The following is a 20,210-nucleotide window of genomic DNA, read 5'->3' on the forward strand; positions in this document are numbered from 1 at the left end:
TACCAGAGTCAGTGCATTGAGCGGAGGTGTGGTTTCAGGAGGATGATTAAAGTAGAAATGTCTCACCCAAGAGGAGCATCAAACTCCCATTTTCATAATCAGTGACATTGTCCATTGAAGTCTATCATAAGCTAACAGAGATGTTGCTCACAGGGAAGGGTGGGGAGACAGGCAGCAGGTAACTTGCAAATCTTGGAGAAATAGAGGAACAGCATCAAGAAGAAAGGGAGGTTGCTGGGTATGGAAGCACTTGCTTCATGCTTTCCCTCCTCTGTTTTATGGCACCAGCATCTGCTCAGTTACTTAAATCAAGATCCTAGAGGTCACCTCAAGCTATCTGAGAACTTCTTAGAAATGTACATTCTTTTTTTTTAAAAAAGATTTTATTTATTTATTTGACAGAAATCACAAGTAGGCAGAGAGGCAGGCAGAGAGAGAGGAGGAAGCAGGCTCCCTGCTGAGCAGAAAGCCCGATGCGGGGCTCGAACCCAGGACCTGGGATCATGACCTGAGCCGAAGACAGCGGCTTAACCCACTGAGCCACCCAGGCGCCCCAGAAATGTACATTCTTAAGCGTCGTCCCATACCTACCAAATCAGAAAGTCTGGGAATGGAGCCTGATAATCTGTATTTCATGACTGGTCATCCAGATGATTCTGAATCACTCTGAAGGTTGGGAGCCCCACATGTAGGCCAGTGAAATATCTTGCCCTGTCAGTGGTCCCCCTGTATCCTATCCTGCAACATGGCTCCGGGAGCCCCAGGTGCACAAAAATATCTTCCATTGACCATTTTGCAGATCTTTCTGGAGCCAAACTATGATCAAGTCATTTCCCTGCTTAAATTCTTTCAGAGCATTCCTGGTGTTTTGAACAGTGTGACGCCCATCTCTGGTTCCTGTTCATGAGCTGTTCCTTCTGTCTGCGGAACCCCATTGCCATCCTCTCACCCTTAAAGCTGACAATCCTACTCAGCCTCCAGAACACTGCTAACACATTACCTCTTTACCAAGCCAGATAGGTAGCTCCCAGGCCCCCACTGAGCCTGCGTCTTTTATAGGCACTTACTATATCCCTGTAATTATGCAAGTCTGTTACTCCTATTATTTTGTGATCCTTTGGAGAGCAGGGATTGTATCTTTTCACTTTTTATCAACAGCATATTGCAAAATGCCTGGCACATAGTAGGTTTTCAATCACTTTTTTTGATAAGTAAAGAACAATGATTAATGTTATTAAATCACAGATTTGCCTGAAATTGCTTCCATAAATGCTGGTTCTTAAGTATTCATTTGCCTCCTGTTTAATTAACTTTATTACCACTCTTCAGCTTAGTTTTAGGAAATTAAAGTACATATGTTAGGCAATTTCTAAGACAAACTCAAAGAAGTCTGTCCTAACTTCATATAGGAGAGGTGGAGTTGGGGGGAGGGGTCTGTGTATCGTAAGAAGGGCAACTTACTTTTTTTGAGTATCTGGATGAATGTTTTTTATAAGAGGAAAAAACATACTACTTAAAGATCCTTTAAATGAGGAGGTTTCCTTTGAAAAAATTGAAGTAAGGTAGTAATCAAATGTATTAGAAATGTTATTGTAAAGAGCTTAACACTCCTTTCGTTGTGCTTAAGAGCCACCAAAAATCATCAGAAAATGATAACTGTTTTACCTAACTGTTCTAAGTTGAAATTGCATGATTTTCTCTTACAGTTTGTGTAATTATTCTAGAATCCATACAAATAGTATTTCCCAATAAATATGATCAGCTTCTCACTGCAAAATGACCAGTGAATTAGCAAAATATTTTTAAACAAAGTAATGCTTTATGCTGTCAAGGGTAAGGAGAAGCTTGGGATTCAAATACATTTCTGGAAAGACTGTATCCATATACTCTTTCTGTGTGCAGTTTGACAGTGTATTTCAGTAGTCTTAAAAATAGCTATTCTGGGGGCGCCTGAGTGGCTCAGTGGGTTAAAGCCTCTGCCTTCGGCTCTGGTCATGATCCCAGGGTCCTGGGATTGAGCCCTGCATCGGTCTCTCTGCTCAGCAGGGAACCTGCTTCCTCCTCTCTCTCTGCCTGCCTCTCTGCCTACTTGTGATCTCTAGTCTGTCAAATAAATAAATAAAATCTTTAAAAAAAAAATAGCTATTCTGGGGTACCTGGGGGACCTGGGTGGCTCAGTGGGTTAAGCCCCTTCCTTCTGCTCAGGTCATGGTCTCAGGGTCCTGGAAGCCTGCTTCCACCTCTCTCTCTCTGCCTGCCTCTCTGCCTACTTATGATCTCACTCTGTCAAATAAATAAATAAAATATTTTTTTAAAAAATAGCTATCCTTTTTAACCCAAAATTCCACTTCAAATAATTTATCCTAAGGAGATGGTCATTGATGTAAATTAATTTTTATGTACTAAAATTCTTTTCATAACATTAATGATAAATATCTAATGATATACTTTTTTCAAAATAACGCTAACACCGTAAGTTATAATCTCAGAAGATGTTATATTTAAGAATTTTTAATGAAAGGGGAAATATTCATGATATAATGTTATTTGAAAAAGTCAAGACACTATGAATCTGTAATTATTTCAAAATAAGGATACATCCTAGGGGTGTGTGTGTGTGTGTGTTGTGTGTGTATCCCAACGAAGAAAGATTGAAGGGAAATACACTCATAGTTAACCTATGTCATTTCTGAGTTGTAGGAGAATGGTTGAATAATTTTTACCTTTTGCTTTCTATTCTATAATTTCCAATTTTTGTCATGAATATCTGTAATTTTAAAGTCAGAAAAAGAGTTAAACATTTTTTTAAAGGGGCAAAGGGAAGGAAAAATAGGGGCTAGGAAGAGGCTATTCAGAAGGTTGGGCAAGTCCTTTAACAAGACCTTCAGCGTGGGAAGCAGAGCTGAGAGTGGTAACTTGACTCTCAGTCTTCTCTAGTCTGGCTGGTGTGAACTTGAATAGTATCCCCTCAGCCCACCCCAGAGATCCAACATAAATGTTCAGTGAGAAAATGGCAAAAATAGTGAAGTCAGATGGAAAATATTAAATGAAGAAAATAATAGCTGCGTTGACCTTGGCAGAGAGGATGGAATTGCTGTGATTCACAGATCCAATAATAAATTGGTTTTCCCAAAGTGGTCATTATAAGAAAGATGCCCAGCCTCCCGGATATAGGTTGTACCTGCCTCTGAACAGTTTAATTTCTCAAGTTGTTTCCATGATGTGGGTAGGGAGGAAAAGAATTGACTGAACTAACACATTTCACCAACATTTTATAAAAACAAATGCAGTCAAATTAGTAACACGGACTTGGGCTTCTCCATCTCCTCAACATTTTCCTCTGCATTCCTTTCCCTTCTTATAACATCTCTTTTGGTGTTGCACTAAATTGAACAGCAAAAACACATAGATCTAAGTTCTCAAAAGAGATAAATTCTTGCATTCTCTCTGCAGCAGCAGACAAAATAAGGAAGTCACATTTTCCAAAAAATTCATGAAGAAAAGTTTAGTTACATTTATTACTAATATACTTGAGTAAATGTAGCCTTGTAAACATCAATTATTAAATAGTAAATTTTTGGTTTAATATTAAAAAGTAATGAATAAAAAGCATTAGAATTTGATGAGGGTTTTGAGGTTTTTTGCCATATAGAAGGAAAACTAAATTAACTTTCCCTTCTTGAATAACTAATTTCTTTTGGGTTAAAGGGAAAAAATCATCCAAATACATCAGGATTAAACTATCTATTTGCAACTAGAATGGTCTGTCACCCAGAAGCTATTTATTACGGGTTTTCCATTTAGGATCACATAGTTGTTCCATTATTACTTATAATAAAAATTTAATTAAATACCAAGCAAGTCTTACGCCATTTAGGTCAGATCTGAGGATTAGGTAGCACTGGACAGAATAGAAAGCACCATGGTAAACAGCTAATTCGTGTAACACTAATTAATTGCCATAAATTAAGTGTGATCTAAATGGAGCATGAATATTTTAAAAGCAGCTTCAAAGGTCACGGTGTTTTATGGTCATAAGAATCGGTACCCAGAGACAAGCTTAATGTCAGCCTTTTTTGAGAACTAGATAATCCTTCTCAATTTTGAAAGTCACTTAAACATACTTTATCTAAAAAGAGACTTAACTGGATTCAGGAAGTCCATTTCTATGTACATTCAGTATTTATACTGATTATACAATTTATATATATTACATAATTTATATTTATAAATTGGAGGACTGATCATATTCATTCAACCTTCAGCAAATTATTTAGGTGGGCATCTACCATATGGTAAGCACTGATTAAGTTGCTGAGGACATATTAGTGAACCAAAGAGAGATTTATTTGTCCTCACTGAGTTTTTATTCCAGTAGGGGAAGCCAAGCATTAAACAAAATAAATAAGTAAATTATAGTGTTCATTAGAAGATAAGTGTCATGTGGAAAAATAACATAGAAAAAGGAAATGAAAAAAAAAGAAAAAGGAAATGGGCAGTTTGTAGGGGCAGATATACAATTTTAAGTGGGGAGGGAGAGGCTGTCCTACAGGGAGAATCTAGACTTGGCAGTGACTTCCTAACAGGACAGTGACCATTCCAGGAAAGTAGGTGCCCCTTGTACCAAGTGAAAAAAGTTAAGGTTCCGTTTTTTTCCTAAAAAAACTTGCAGTGCCCAGGCACCCAACTTTCATCATCTGGACAGAAAAATGCCAAAGGCAAGCAAGGCATGAGCCTATAAGCCGATGGAGATATTTCTGGAACTCAGCGATAGAAACCAGAGTTGATGCTCCAGGATATACATCAGGAGGAGAAAGCCAGGACAGATCTTCAGGAAAAAATGGAACCTCCATTTCTGGAACCTCTGTTTCTGGGCTTCATAAGCAACCAAGCCACCAGACTTTGAGACTGACATGTTTGGTACTTCCTTCTAGGGAGCAAAGATGCCTGGGACATTTGGAGGGGTGGGGGGATGCTGGAACTGGGAGCCCTGAATGACTAAAAGGCACAGCCAGACCTCTACTTAGGTCTCCGGAAGTTGTGATGAGGCTGCCTATGGTTCAGAACAAATCTGTTCTTCTTTGAGTGTCATCCTCCATGAATGAGAACATTCCAGACCGGAACAAGTCTCCTGATCCAGAACTCTGTAGGTTACTCTCATTATCAAGAGGAGAGTTATTTAGTTATACGAGACTCTAGTCATCTTCCCTGAGGGCTGTCCCTGCACCAGTGTTTAAAAGACTGGACTCTAATAAAAGGAACAAGTAGATGGCCACTTTCTCAACACTTTGCAGAAGAGCCGACGCAAATTCATGGCACTTCAGGGAATGTCTTTGCTGTAAAGCAGTTTCCCAACCTCAGCATTACTGACTTGGTGGGCCAAATCATTCTTTTCCACATAGGGGTAGGGACTGTCCTATGTATTATAGGGTCCTCAGTAGCATCCCGGCCTCTGTACACCAGGTGTCATTGGTAGCACCCCTGTCCCATTAGTGACAATCAAAATTGTCTCTAAACACTGCAAAGTGTCCCCTGGGAACAAGATCACCCTCAGTTTTAAATATTTAAGAAAACAAGTAGACTTCACACTTTTGCTTAAAACATTATATGAATACTTTCGCTATGAAGATATTACATCATCACAAAATTAGGCACAGTGAGATGCAAGAATACTGTCTGAATATTGGCAATGACTCCCAACAGTTGATAAAGGGTGCTTTCAAAAGTTTCATGTGAATAATAAAATTTACACTATCTACAAATACCGAACCATTATATTGCACACCTAAAATATGTCAGTTATACCTCAATAAAGAAAGAAGTAGTGTTTTGGAAATAATTTAAATTATTACATTCGAACATAATAACTGTGACTAGAAAATGCATCAGGCAGAAACACTAGGTCAGTATCTGTCAGTCACTAACAGGACGTGGAGCTGATCGGTGCTAGCAATGGAGAGGATTCAGATTACCAGCTTTGCTTTAGAAATTTAGGAACATGATCAGAAAGGGCAGAATTCCAGGGCTGTTACTCGGAAGCCCTCCAGAATTTGATATGCCCGTTGTTAACATTCTTTGGTAGGTAAGGAATCTAAAATCTTCCCTTTCCACATTTAGTTTGTATCTAGGGCATGCTTCCTAGAATTATTTGCATCTACTTTCTCCATTTTATTATACTATTCCACTGCCAGCGTGCCTGGGTGGCTCAGTCGGTTCAGCGTAGAACTCCTGATTTCAGCTCAGGTCATGATCTTGGAGTCCTGAAACCAAGTCCCATGTGGGGCTCTATGCTCAGCATGGAGTCTGCTTTAAGATTCTCCTTTCCCTCTGCCTCCGCTCCCCGCACCCACCCCCCTCGCACATGCGCACTCTAAATCAATCATTCAATCCATAAACTCTTTTAAAAAGAAAAACATTTCACAGCCTCTGGCAAACTTTTAGTATCTTTGTCTCTGTCAACCAGGCTTTGGATCCACACTGTCTAGGGGAACTGAGGAGCAAATATTTAAGGTCAGCAGGAGTAAGAGAGAAGTCAGACATTTGAAAGAGGAAAAACCCTGAGGAATTGTCCTCAGAAAGGAGGCTAAAGAAGACATCCCTGTTGAGATGTCCATTGAAGAAACTGAACGTGTAAGAGTTCCTTAGGTGTTCCCCTTCCACTGTAGAATATGGCACTGGTGAACCCCGTATTCGTACTTGCTTGTGTGGAATACCCATTTTCCCACGAAAACAAAGGCTAGGAACTGATGTATTCCCTGTTTCTTGACCATCATAGTAGGAAAGCTAAGGCAAAAGATTCACAAAGCTGGTTAAATTTTGAACACAAGAAAATGTTCAAGCCTTCTCAATGTCACACAGCACATAGTTCTTCAGTCCTCTCTTTCAGTGCCCTGTTTTGCTCAACATAGACAAAAGAGCAGCCCTCTTTTAGAAATGTTTGATAAGAAGCTGAGAACGTGTGTTGAGGGAGAAATGGGATTCCCTCCCCCTCTTCAGAGATACTGTTACCAACCTAACCCAGATAAGTCGTTTTGTGTCTTTTTCAATATCCTTTTCTTTTTGAAAGTTCTAGATGTTAGTTTTTCCATATGAAAATAGTCAGGAGTCATGATTTCATGTACCCCTGTGTTCATATTTAAACTGACAACCATTGCAAGTACTCTGGATCAGAAATGGAGACATTTCTCTCGAAGATGTCTAAGTATAAAATTGTCCCCAAGCTGATCGTGATTTCCAGATTCGGTGCTTCACAGCTCTCCTCGGTAGGAAGTCTCTCCTCTTGGGTACAGCAGGGATCCCCAGATTCCAATTTAAGGTTCTTTTTTTCACTCTTGCTGCACTGAAAATGGAGACACCCTTAATTTCCAAATGATGATTTACAAGTTTTCCTGATTCATGAGACACTTAGAAAGTCCCAGTTTCCAATTATCCTCTTTATTCCCTAAGTGCCTATGCTGAATTTTGGGGAAGTTTATAAAAAAGAGACACAGTCCCTACGATTTACATGCTAAATGGTTAGACATCAACCCTGTGTTCAATGGAATCGGGGATGTGAGACACTCACATGAGCTAGAAAGTCTGGACACGTTCCTATGCTTTTTCATCCTCTTCTGTTCTTATTCTGATGTTTCTTTAGCAGTCCATTAATTGATTCACAAATAAATATTAAATGTTTACCGTCACATTTGATACTGGGTGCTTAGGATGCAATGTTAAAATAGACGTTCTCAGTGCTCTTAGAGGGCTTGTATATTCTGCAATTCCAATGGGAGGGTTGGCCATCACTAGAAAATCACACACATGTAAAATTCTCACTGGGACAACAGGTAGGAAAAAGTAAAACAGTATCATACTAGTCTAATATAGGAATTTTTTTCCAAAACCCCATGTGATACATGATTATTTCTTTCACCCTATCCACTCAGGTGAGGAAAACCCACCCATAGTATTGATCAGCAGACAGAAGTGTGGCTTGCTCTTGGCCTGCTCTTCAGAGCTACAGCTGGAGAGCAGGCTGGTGTGCACAGCGCGAGCCGGTCCCCAGTCAGCAGGCTTCCTGCTGGAGCTCCTCCGCTCCTTGTACCCCCAATGCCTTAAAGAAGAAGAGCACACACAACTGCAGGGCCCAGCAGGCGCTTGTCTCTAGAGCCTGTGGGTCTGTTCCCAGAAGAGGCTGCTGCCTGTGCCTCTGCTGCCTCCCACCTAGTTCTTGCCCAGGAGTGTGTCTCTGAAAACGCTGAGAAGACTGAAGAAGGTGGGAAGATAGTTCCAGGCAAATTCAAAGAGCAGAACTCATCCAGTAGGGTGACCACGGCCATATTTTCTGAGGAATCTCAATCCCGAACCTCTGAGTCAGGGGCCAGATGGTAGGAGAGAAATGAAATCTCGCCCTTGATTTTCTCCCCTCATCTCTGTCTTCTAAGAAGTTTGAATTTTCCTGAAGTAAAAGTCCGTGTGTTTGTGTGTGCGTGTGTGTGTGTGTGAGAGAGAGAGAGAGAGAGAGAGAGAGAGAGAACGCACTCCATGTCTCTTACTGATAATGGAAACCCCTTCCTGACTCTCCCTTCAGGTTGGCTCTGGGAGTTTCCCTCTTTTTTCACAGGCATCATGTATGCTTCAGTGGATCATTGAGAGCTGCTCTACCAGGGGCAATCAAGCAAGGCGCCATTTTAAACTGGAAATTACACATTTATAATTTAATATAGAATAGTTGGCCTTCAATTTAGAGGTTTCCCTTCAGGTCACAGGACCTTTGTGGCTAAAAGGAATTTAGTCCTTCCCTCACCTCACCAATGCCCCCTCCCCCCATTACCATCCTACTCTCTGGGGGTAGGCTTCCTAAGGAGAGTCACCTGTGTGGAAAGCAGTAACATCCTCCTTGGCACCAGGAAGTCTGGTTATGTACTTTGACCAGTTTTTTTTTTTTGGAAGGCCTAAAGGTATTCTGATCTGAGTCCTAGTATCTTTTTCTAGCATGCCAGTTATGCATGGCTTTGCTAGTTCTCCTTATGCACATTTCCTGGTTATGTCACTGCTCCTGCTACGTTCACATTTGAGTAAAAGGGTAGTTTCCTGCACCGATTCCATAGCACGGACCAGATCTCGGAGTTTCACCTCCACGCCCTAAATTGTTAGCAATCAAAGATCCTAACTTGTCCTGAGACAGACTGAGATCAGACGAACCCATATGGAATCCTGAGGGTAAAAAATAAGGACTTTTTAATACTTTTGTCTTCCTTTCTCTTCATCCTTTCTCCTTCTTCGTGCCTGACAGGTGTCCTATTTAGGCCACAAAGAAGAAGCATGCTCAGGTTCCCTTGGCTGATCTGTGTCATCCTGACAAGGACAATAGACATCATCAATTTCTTTGTCCTAATTCCAGGCCCTTCTAGCCTCCTGTCCTCTCAGCATTCTAACGCCCGTCATCCCTTAGAGTGGGGCAGTTTACAAGTGCTTACCCCACACCACACCAGGATGTCTGAGCCTTGTGAGGTGTCCCTTGAGCTCTACCAGTTTGCCCCTCCCTCTGCCCTTGCTAATAGAGGCACACCATTCTGATACCATGCTGGGTATGAAGCTTCTCCAAAAAGTTGCAGTGCTCCTGAGCTCTACCCTGAGATGGGATGGAACGTGCTTCCACTAGATTTCCAAAAGTCATCCTGGAGGTTTCTGTTGCCCTGCCCGTGGGTTTGACAGCCAGTGTGAGGCAGAGTGTATGGCAACGCCTCTTCACGCCCTGAGCCAGGGTTCCCACTCCTCCTTGTGTGTCCTCCCCAGCCACATCCTCCCCTATGTTACGTTTGATTTTAGAAACTCAGTGGTCAGACCATGGCTCTTAGTCTTCCGATCCAAGCCTTTTTGGAATTCCAAACAAAGCAACGATATTGACATGCGTCTCAGGCACGGAGCTCTGGCAAATCAAAAGCGCTTTACTTTTAGACTATTTTGTTGGCAGTTAATCCATTCATAAATGTGATCAGCTCCCCCCAAGCAAGGAGTACTATTGGGAGCGGATTCAGAAGATAAATAGAACCCACCAGGGGGCGTTAGAGGAATGAAAAACCGCATCTGTTAAAATTTCAAAAATAGGACATTACTGAAAGAATCTTTGATCCCAAGGTAGGTTCTATAGACATGTTAAAAACATCTCCTTCAAATCATATGTGGCAATACAGGACACCATAAACAGTGTTCCACCTGACCCTAAGGACAAAAGTAGCCATTGTGAACTTCTGAGGCTGGGAAAAGACACACAAGGAGCTCAGGGTTCAGAGCCATAGCTGGAGTGTCTCACAAAAGCCCTGTAGGATCCGACATTCTCTGTGATTCGATGCTGTGGGGTCCACCGCCCTTTGTTGTCGCCGCCCATGTCAGGCAGGTGGATTCCCCAGGGCTGCCACAGGGCCCTTCTGAAGCTAGATCAAATGCACCAGAATGAACTGTTTGGAAAGCAGATGCTTGTTAAGCCATCAGGAAAAGCAGAGGTGATCCTAAGGAAGCAGAGAGGAAGAGGGGAAGGCCCACTCTCTGCAAAAATATCCCAGAACAATAAAGAGCAGAGCTGCCCACGGCAGCACCGCCACGAGACACCTCAGACACCAAGCCGAGGAGCCTGGAAATCCCATCTCAGAAAGATCAAACCTGCCCCAATGGGAAGCACTTCTGACAAATAGAATGCCAGAGGAAAGTGCTGCCACTTTCCCTTTTTCAAATCATAAATTACCCTAGTTTCCTGGAAAAGTATGCCGAGACAGACTTATTGCCCCCTTGAAAAAGCCAGGGAGAACTGGTCTTTAAGAATCTCCCTTGAAGGTGTTAAAAAAAAAAATGTCTAACCATTCAGACTTCCAGAACCTGGAGGTGAAAATTGCCATGAATGATCAATGATTGCCTACTCTCAGAGGTCAGACCATCTGAGAGTGAGCCAGCCAAAGCTATTAAAGAGCCAGTTCTCATTGTGATAAAGCACATCCTGGCAGAGCCACAAAAAGGAAAATGACAGCAGTCAATACAGATCAAAATGAAAACCGGATGAAGGTTTCAGCCAAACTTGCCTTCATTTCTGCTATAATGGATTAACTTTTGGGTGCTCATATCAGCACAATTTGCAGATCGAGGACATCGTATGGGAATCCGAGTTGGGTAGACATTTAACTGAAACTATAGCAGATCCTTGACATTTACAAGGGTTAACACTGCCTCTCTCTCGCACTTGCCAACTTCTCCCATAATTGAGCCGCGTTTCAGAAATCTTTATCCCTTCCAACAACTTGTACGTGGCTCGGCGCTGCAGCACCTCTTGGTGTATTGAACAGACAATAGTCCATTGAGAAGCTATCGCCGTACTGTATAGGCTTTGAAAGAGTTCACAGGGAAGCTTCCCGTAAGGAATTCTGCTTTATCATGTTCAATCTTATTGGGACTAATCCCGTAGAATTTGCCAGAGGACAGATAAAATCCAGAAAAGATAGGAAAGATAGCCTATCCACAGGATTCTTGGCCAAACAGCAAAGTCATTGTGGCCGGAAGAACCATACCCTCCTCTCCCCAAATGGCTGTATCCTGATCCCTAGAAACTGTGTAGATTTGATACCTTATATGACAAGAAGGAATTTACGGGTGTGACTAATTCAGGATCTCGAGATGAGATTATCCTGAATTAGTCGGGTGGACCCGATGTAATCTAAGCGTCCTTATAAGAGGGAGGCAGGAGAATCTGAGTCAAAGGAGGAAGTATGGCAATAGAAGCAGAGGTCATGACGGTATGATTGCTGGAAGGGGTCAAAGACAAGGAATGAAGGCAGCTTAGATGCTAGAAAAGGCAAAGTATGAATTCTACCCTCGAGCTTCCAGGAAGAACACAGCTGCTAACACTTTGATTTTAGCCTAGTGAAACCTGTTTTGGACTTCAGACCTCTAGAACTTTAAGAGGGTCCACCTGTGTTGTTCTCAGCAGCTCAGTTTGTGGAAGGCTGTTACAGCAGCAGTCAGGAACGCTCCGTCTTTAACACTCGTCCCTTCTCATTTTCTCTGCCCAACATCAATGAAACATCCAGTTCAATCGAGGTTTCCGGAATGACCTTCTTTCTCTCTTTTAGGGTTAACTCCCGCACAACCCCATTCACTCTCAGCTGCCGTTGATTTCATAGATACCCCTTCTGAGTACTTGCATTTCCAAACAGGACCAGGGAGAATATGTTTTCTATGGGGAAAAAAAGGGAATGAACTGCTGTTGAGTAGCTATTGAAACTAGGCACCGTGGTGGGTATTTTGGACCTATCCCATGTCACCTTTCCAACTTCTTTGTGAGGCATCATCGCCCCCAACCATGTTGTGAGTGAGGGTCCCAAGATTCAGAGAAGGCGAATAGCTTACACACAGTGAGTGAATCAGCAAAGCTGGGGCTCGAGGGAGGCAGATCAGTCGGACTCCAAAATTCTAGTTCTTTCCATTTGAACGTGTTGCTCCCACCTTACTTATACAAAACAATAACATGCAAACAGCAGAAGGTCTGCGTCAGTTTAGAGGACATAATGGTTGGGGAAGCAGGCACCAGTCCCTGCAAAGACAAAAGTCAGGGGACCATCTGACTCCAGTGAGGTCCTCTTTGGCGGGTTGTTGTGGACAACTTCTCTTCTCTCGGGGACAAAACCGTATCGACGTCATCATTCCTGATCATTTCCACTCTCCTTGCAGGGGTATTTGCCTTCGGACTTTTTGCTACTGACATTTTTGTAAATGCCGGGCAGGTGGTCACGGGGCACCTGACGCCATACTTCCTGACAGTGTGCAAGCCGAACTACACCAGTGCAGACTGCCGGCCACACCACCAGTTCATCAACAATGGGAACATTTGCACTGGGGACATGGAAGTGATAGAAAAGGCTCGGAGATCCTTTCCCTCCAAACACGCTGCTCTGAGCATTTACTCCGCCTTATATGCCACGGTGAGTACTGAAGTCCTGTTGTCACTCCCAAGACCAAGACGAGTGTTTGGCCTGAACGGGAGTCTCTCTCCCCTCCTCACCTTCTTTCTCTTATTGCTGTCACTTAGAGTGTTACAGGAAACACGTGACAGCATGTTTCTCTTGTACGGCATCACACTGTTGCCCCTACCCCCCTCCCCAACATCCAGGGTAATGTACTGACCTGCCAGAGGCTATTAATTTGGCAGGGTTGATTATCTCTTAGTCAGGTCTTCCCATTTTACAGATGCAGAAACTGAGGCCCAGAAAATAGCTGAGAGCCCCCAGGTTGGAGCTGGTACCTACGCTCCTGGCACCATGTCCAGGATTCTTCCACTTGCCCACAACAACACTCTTTGCCAAAGTTTTCATTGGTCCCAGAACAGCACACATTTCTTATACCTGCCTACAAATTTGCAGGTGTGGGCCTTCAAGCACATGGCTGCCTGGAGAGTACAGCACACCTGGGAGAAAAACACAGTTTCCCTCTGCTCCTCCTGACACTCTTCCTCTTTATTTAGCCAGAAGAGTTGGACAATACTACATGAGCCCCAACACCCAAAAGTTCACTTCTCGCTGCTCCGCAAATCATACAGGGTTTGATTGCTCCCGCTAGGATGTAATGTTCTCTTTACATTTTTTGCTTTCATTACAGAAAAAAACCTGAAATGTGTCTCATGCCTTAAAATACAAGAAGAAACAATGGTGTCCTTTTTATTTTCCTACTCTTTCATTGTGTCCATTTTGGGTTGACTTCATCTTCCCTTTCTCTGGCCTATGCTTCCTTAGAACCAGGAGTATGGAAGGAAGTAAAGAAGGGATCAGCTCAAAAGCTGGGTATCCCATGCCTTTACCTGTGAAAGAGCAACTATTGGTCAAAAACACACCTTTTCCTTACTTGAACTTAGTTCCAGGTATGACTAGTCTAGTGATTCTCAATGAAAGGGAGGGGAAGGAGAGGGCAGAGGAAAGACCCCCTTAAAATAATCCATTCTTCCCAGAGGTTCTGAGCAAGACTCACCCTACCCCCAGGGGGGCAGGTTCCCACAGTTTCCAGGGAGAGTAACTGTACTCTCTGCTGAGAGCTTGCCTCTGATGGGAGAGTGTCTCTGACATCCCTGGAGACAAATTCAGGGTGGAGAGAAGGTGACTGACTACATGTCCGGACTATTTAGCATAGTTAAAATAAATTGCTGAATATTCTCTTTAAAACAATGGTTCCTTTGTGTCGAGCTCACAGGATCACATCTGTAGGATGAATTACCCAAAATTAGCTTTCCTAGTTATTCCTTTTAGGTCTACCTTTTAATGAGTATGTGATAAAAATTATTTCAGCTGCCGCTCATTAAGGAAACATGCATGTAGATAATAGAGAAACCTCAACTTACAAAACAGATCAGTTGTAGCTTGGTAAGCCTTCTTTGCTTTATGATAGATCGATCGATTGATCAATCAATTGATTGGCAGGCCACATATTTTTTAAATAAAAAAATATCCTCTCAGGCAGTCAGCATATTTTTCCACTTTCAAAATATCCATTTGTTCTGAATTATCTAGAACCAAATTTCATATGAAGCAATGTACTCTTGAACCCTTTTCTGTATATTGATCCAACTCAAGTCATTGCTGTGTGAAATTTGTGTAACACCACTATAAAAATTAACCTGTTACTCATAATAACTGATTGTCTCATCAGATGAGATATAAATTTCTTCTGAGTAAAAAGAAGTCTGTTCACTCAGAAGAGATGCTGCTGTAGCACTTGTTTTCGAGGATTCGGATATAATCCAATCCAAATCATGGCCACAGATGGACTATAATCAGATAAACCCTGATACAAGATTCCAACTGTGTGAACTCTTTTTGAGCCCCTACTATGTGTGAAGGGCTTTCAGAAATTACTCAACAAGGATGTCCTAAGTACTGGTTAATACTGTGAAGAATACTAACCATAAGCCCATGCTCTTGATAGTTTGTAATCTTATGGGAAGGATTTATAAAGGGTATACCTAAGGAAAAAAAAAATTAAATACTCAAGTTAAACATACCTGGTATGGGTGTTAAGTAACGTTTCCTATACAGGGTCAGAATGGTGTCGTGATGTGTTCTCATTTATGTAGCTGATCGGACCACGGTTTTCCATAGCACATCTATTACCAGTAATAGAGGATCCTGTCTGCCTGTATTCACACCACTGTTGTGAACGGTGAATTTAGGAAATTAAGTTTCCATGGTCATATTGTAGAACGCATCTATTTGAACTTGTCTGTGCTCAGGCCATAAAAATACACTAGAGACCATGAGTATTAGCGAACTATTTCTCAGAATTGCAAACTCACTTGTCAAATTTTTAAAGAAATTATGGGATGGATCAGTAATGCCCTCTAGTGGCTTCTTGTAACCATTACCAAAGGTGATTAACGACTTCTTTGGAAGAGGCTCTAGCCCACAAGACACACATTTAAGAACCGAGCCTCTGAAACTTGAAGAGTCTTGCCCAACTCCCCACAATGAACAAGAACAGCCTACATCTCAGGTATCATAAATTGCATCATCCTTTCCTCAGGTCAGATCTTCCCAACCTTTCGGATGTTGTGAAACCCATAGAAAGGCTCAGTATTTTAAAGCACGCCAGAGTAAATGGACAGACCCCATCACAGCTGTTCCAAGGACTGTGAAAATCCATTTCCCAGCGCAGCTAAAACCTTTGTGTGACGCACTCATCTGAAACTTCTATTTCTGTCAATCTACTAACCAGTCAATGCTTTCATATTTCTTGCCTACGAGTGCGAAGAATCAGCTAGAACTGTGGGGGACACCAAAAGGGAAATGTATGGCCACTCACCTACCTGGTCTTCTCTTCCATAAAATTCATTCTCACAGAAGGTTAATTTGGTCTCTGAGATTCGATATGGGTTTCCCAATACCCCCCAAGTGAATCTTGAATTTGTTGCATAAAAGATGCCTGTTCTAAAGCTGATCTTTATTCTGCAGCGGGTCCCTGCATCGCTATTTCTGTTTATGGGCCCCTAGAACACAGAGCAACACGACGCATGTGTGGCTGTGTGTGGTTCTTGCTGCACTGGTTTCCGACCCAGATTCTAACCTAAGCGACTTGGTGGGATGTTCAAGCGGTCAGTGTGTCCGCCTTGGCACGGCCCTGTTTGCCTCCGTTTGCACGTACCGGTGCGCGTGTGTGTGAACGCGTGTGTGGGTTTGCGCCCCGCGCAGGCAGCCTCGCACTCACGGGTCTCCGTCCTGTTCCAGATGTACATCACAAGCACAATCAAGACAAAGAGTAGTCGTCTGGCCAAACCCGTGCTGTGCCTGGGGACCCTCTGCTCCGCCTTCCTGACAGGCCTCAATCGGGTCTCCGAGTACCGGAACCACGGCTCCGACGTGATTGCCGGCTTCATCCTGGGCACCGCTGTAGCCCTGTTTCTGGTGGGTCGGTTTCCCTCCTTCTGTTTCCCCTGAAAGTCTGTCCAGGGTCACGGCGAGTCGGATTAGCCAGACCGCGGAGCAAGTCCATGTTCCTCCTGCCCCAGCCTCGTAAATTGCCATTTTCCCCCCTAAGGATTATGCATCCTATTGCCACAAAAAGGACTTCTAAAGTACATTTTCTTCCAGGAATCTGATTGCATATTCCCCATGGCGGTCAGGAAGAGGAATACCTGGGGCCAATGGCTTGTCCCACTTCCTCCAACCCCTCCTGGGCTAAGGAATGAGGCCTGGCAGACTAGTAATTTGGCGTACCTTAAAGCAGTGTTCTTCTTCTTTTTTTTTTTTTTTTTTTAAGATTTTATTTATTTATGACACAGAGAGAGAGATAGCAAGAGAGGGAGCGCAAACAGGGGGAGTGGGAGAGGGAACAGCAGGCTTCCCCATGGAGCAGGGAGCCCAACACACAGGGCTCCATCCCAGGACCCTGGGATCATGACCTGAGCTGAAGGCAGACGCTTAAGGAATGAGCCATCCAGGCATCCCCAGAGCATTGTTCTTTAAATATTTGTGCAGAAGGTATTGAGAGCAGAGGCCAAGTGTTGCTTGAGGGAAGAACGGAAAACAAAGACCATGGGTGGAAGCAAGAGAGCCCCTTCTCAGGCACCCCAGAAGTTCAGCTCTGGTCCAAGCTTGTATATCCCACTCAGCAGTATGAAAACCCTCCTCTAGCCACACCCAGACTTTCTAAAAGGCTTCTATTACCATCTGAACGTGGCTCTTGGGCAACGTGTTTCCACTCCAGTTGGCTGCTCAACTACATATAATAACCTTTCTGGAGAAGAGTTTGGGGTAATACAGTTTTCTCCATCTCTTGACATTTCCGATGATTTTAGTTCCTCAAATAGATGGGGACCTTGCCACCTGCTCAGCTAGGAAATCTTTTCATCTGAGTTGGATTGGAAGTGAAGAGGTTAATTTTTATTGTTTTTATCTTATTACAATTTTATTGAAGTATGCTAGGCAGATCATAAGTGGCACAAGAAGTGTACAATTTGATAAACATTTTTTTTAAAGATTTTATTTATTTGACAAATAGAGACCACAAGTAGGCAGAGAGAGAGGAGGAAGCAGGCTCCCTGCTGAGCAGAGAGCCCGATGCGGGGCTCGATCCCAGGACCCTGAGATCGTGACCTGAGCCGAAGGCAGAGGCTTTAACCCACTGAGCCACCCAGGCGCCCCAATAAATTTTGACATACAGATACATCCTTCTCTCTCTTCCTTCACCTCATTCCCGAGCAACTACTGATCTTTCCATCATTCTATCACTCTATATGAGTTTGCTTTTTCTAGGACTTCATATGAATTGAATCATAGAATCTATATTCTTTTTTTTTAAGATTATTTATTTATTTATTTGGCAGAGAGCAAGAGAGGGAACACAAGCAGGAGGAGCAGGAGAGGAAGAAGCAGACTCCCCACTGAGCAGGGAGCTGATGCGGGGCTCGATCCCAGGACTCTGGGATCATGACCTGAGCCGAAGGTAGCCACTTAACTAAGCCACGCAGGCACCCAAGTCTATATCCATATATATATCTATACATATATATATGTATGTATTTTTTTTTTTTGCTATCTTTCACCTGGCATAATTATTTTGAGATTCATCTATTGTAACATGTAGCAATAATTCACTTCTCTTTCTTGCTGTGGAATATTTTGTTTTGTGGGCATACCACAGAAGTATAATTTTTAAATACTCTTCAGGGATTTTAAATATACCCAGGAGGATTTATAGTAAATCAGTGGGCCTGGAGAGTCATATGTTGTGCAGAAAACGAGTCCCCTGGTCATATTCAACAAGCTATCCCTAAAACGCAAAAGCCATCACAGCCTTAATGTCCCTCCTACCCTCCTGCCTACTCTGGTCCAAAGCCCCCATTAAGACTGGCATCGCGGGGTGCCTGGGTGGCTCAGTAGGTTAAAGACTCTGCCTTCGGCTCAGGTCATGATCCCAGGGTCCTGGGATCGAGCCCTACATCGGGCTCTCTGCTCAGCATGGAGCCTGCTTCCTCTCTCTCCACCTGCCTCTGCCTACTTGTGATCTCTGTCTGTCAAATAAATAAATAAAATCTTAAAAAAAAAAAAAAAAAGACTGGCATCGCACATAGATGCATTTCACAGTCCTGGGACCTAATTCTTTCTTGTCCTATCCCTCCTCCTTGTGCTACTTAATGTACAAAATAGACATATGCCTCTCCCCATCTCTAACTTGGAGTTTTCCAACTTTTTTATCTGCTGAGATACAGAAAATGCTCACATTTACTCAGAACACTGATCTCCCAGGGGAGATTAGGAAGCTCCATTTTAATTCAAAATTATTTTTAATGGATCCAAGCTTTCTTTCTTTTTTTTTTTTTTTAAAGATTTTATTTATTTATTTGACAGAGAGAAATCACAAGTAGGCAGAGAGGCAGGCAGAGAGAGAGAGGAGGAAGCAGGCTCCCCGCTGAGCAGAAAGCCCGATGTGGGGCTCGAACCCAGGACCTGGGATCATGACCTGAGCCGAAGGCAGCGGCTTAACCCACTGAGCCACCCAGGCGCCCCCCAAGCTTTCTTTCTAAAGTAAAAGACAGAGGACTTCAGTGCAAATGGTCTGTATGAAGCTGTAGGAAAAACGGTGCTGAAATGGTCCTCAGATGTTGATATCCCCTAAGGAGTAATTTCCAATGTCTGCTCTTTAAAAGAAGGAAAGAGTATGGGAGGCTTCAAGAGAAGAGATGGTTCTCAAAGACAGATAAGCAGTTCAAAAATGAAGGCTTGGGCTCAGAAGTCAAACAGTTCTGCTGTCCCTCCGTCCTGGAGCCAGCATCTCCAGCTAGAGAGAAAGAGCAGTGCTCACAGTCCCAAGCTACTGCATGAGGTTTTATGGGATGAATCTGGGAAATCCTTTGTGCATTTTCTAAGGAGCCATATACAAATTCTGCTTTGGTATTAAACTCGATTTTTCTGAGTAACTTGCAGCCCTGTTTCCTACCACTCAGTTAGTGTTTGCTCTGTTACTGGCTTCCCAGTGGATGGAAAATATCAGACTTTTTTTTTTTTTTTTCCACAAACAGTCTTTATGTAAGACCCAGAACTGCTACTGATTCGCTCTGGCAGGAGAGAGACCCCACAATCTCCCGCTATTTTCTGTGTGTGCCCACGTACACACCGCACATGCACTCACACTGAGCTTGGAAATGGGTCTTAGAGGAGACTGGAAGCTCTCTAAACTGGAGACTTGCAGAGGACACAGGGAAAGAAGAGTCCGAGAACGGGAGCATACCTGCAGCCTACGTGCATTCTTGTTTTGCGTTTTCTGTGAAAATGAAATGGTGGGGAGGGGACTATTAAGTGAGCAATCACTACATGTTCTACCGTTTGTATACACCAAGTCACGTGCTCCTAGGACAAGCTGAATTATATTCTTATCCTCATTTTATAGGTGAAGAAAGTTAGGCTCAAAAATAAGTAACTTGCCCAATGGCCACCCAACCAAGAAAGCCATAAATCTAACCTGGGTCTTTCCAACTCCAGAGCTCCTATACCTCCCATTTCTCCCATTTCTTTAATGGAGGCAGTTTAACCAGACCTGGAGAGTGAGATGGAAGAAAGCCAAGTAGAGAATATTTACATAAATGTTCTGCCGGGTTTGAAGAGTGACAAGAGAGATTCAAAGTTACTGGGTGAGTGGGTGGCTCAGTCGATTCAGTGTCTGCCTTCGGCTTGGGTCATGATCTCAAGGTCCTGGGATTGAGCCCC

The 20,210-nt window shown here is 43.1% G+C and overlaps 1 protein-coding gene across 5 annotated transcripts in view; it reads left to right on the top strand.

The window, feature by feature from the left end:
• The window catches only part of PLPPR1 (phospholipid phosphatase related 1), a 306,862-nt gene that overhangs the window by 279,361 nt on the left and 7,291 nt on the right, over positions 1–20,210 (top strand). For all 5 annotated transcript variants that reach the window (XM_047701116.1, XM_047701115.1, XM_047701117.1 and 2 more), the window contains 2 exons: positions 12,697–12,947; positions 16,233–16,409. In XM_047701116.1, the coding sequence (XP_047557072.1) occupies positions 12,697–12,947; positions 16,233–16,409 (428 nt within the window). The remainder of the gene's footprint in view (positions 1–12,696; positions 12,948–16,232; positions 16,410–20,210) is intronic.

This window comes from Lutra lutra, chromosome 13, assembly GCF_902655055.1.
Source record: "Lutra lutra chromosome 13, mLutLut1.2, whole genome shotgun sequence".
Lineage (NCBI taxonomy): Eukaryota > Metazoa > Chordata > Mammalia > Carnivora > Mustelidae > Lutra > Lutra lutra.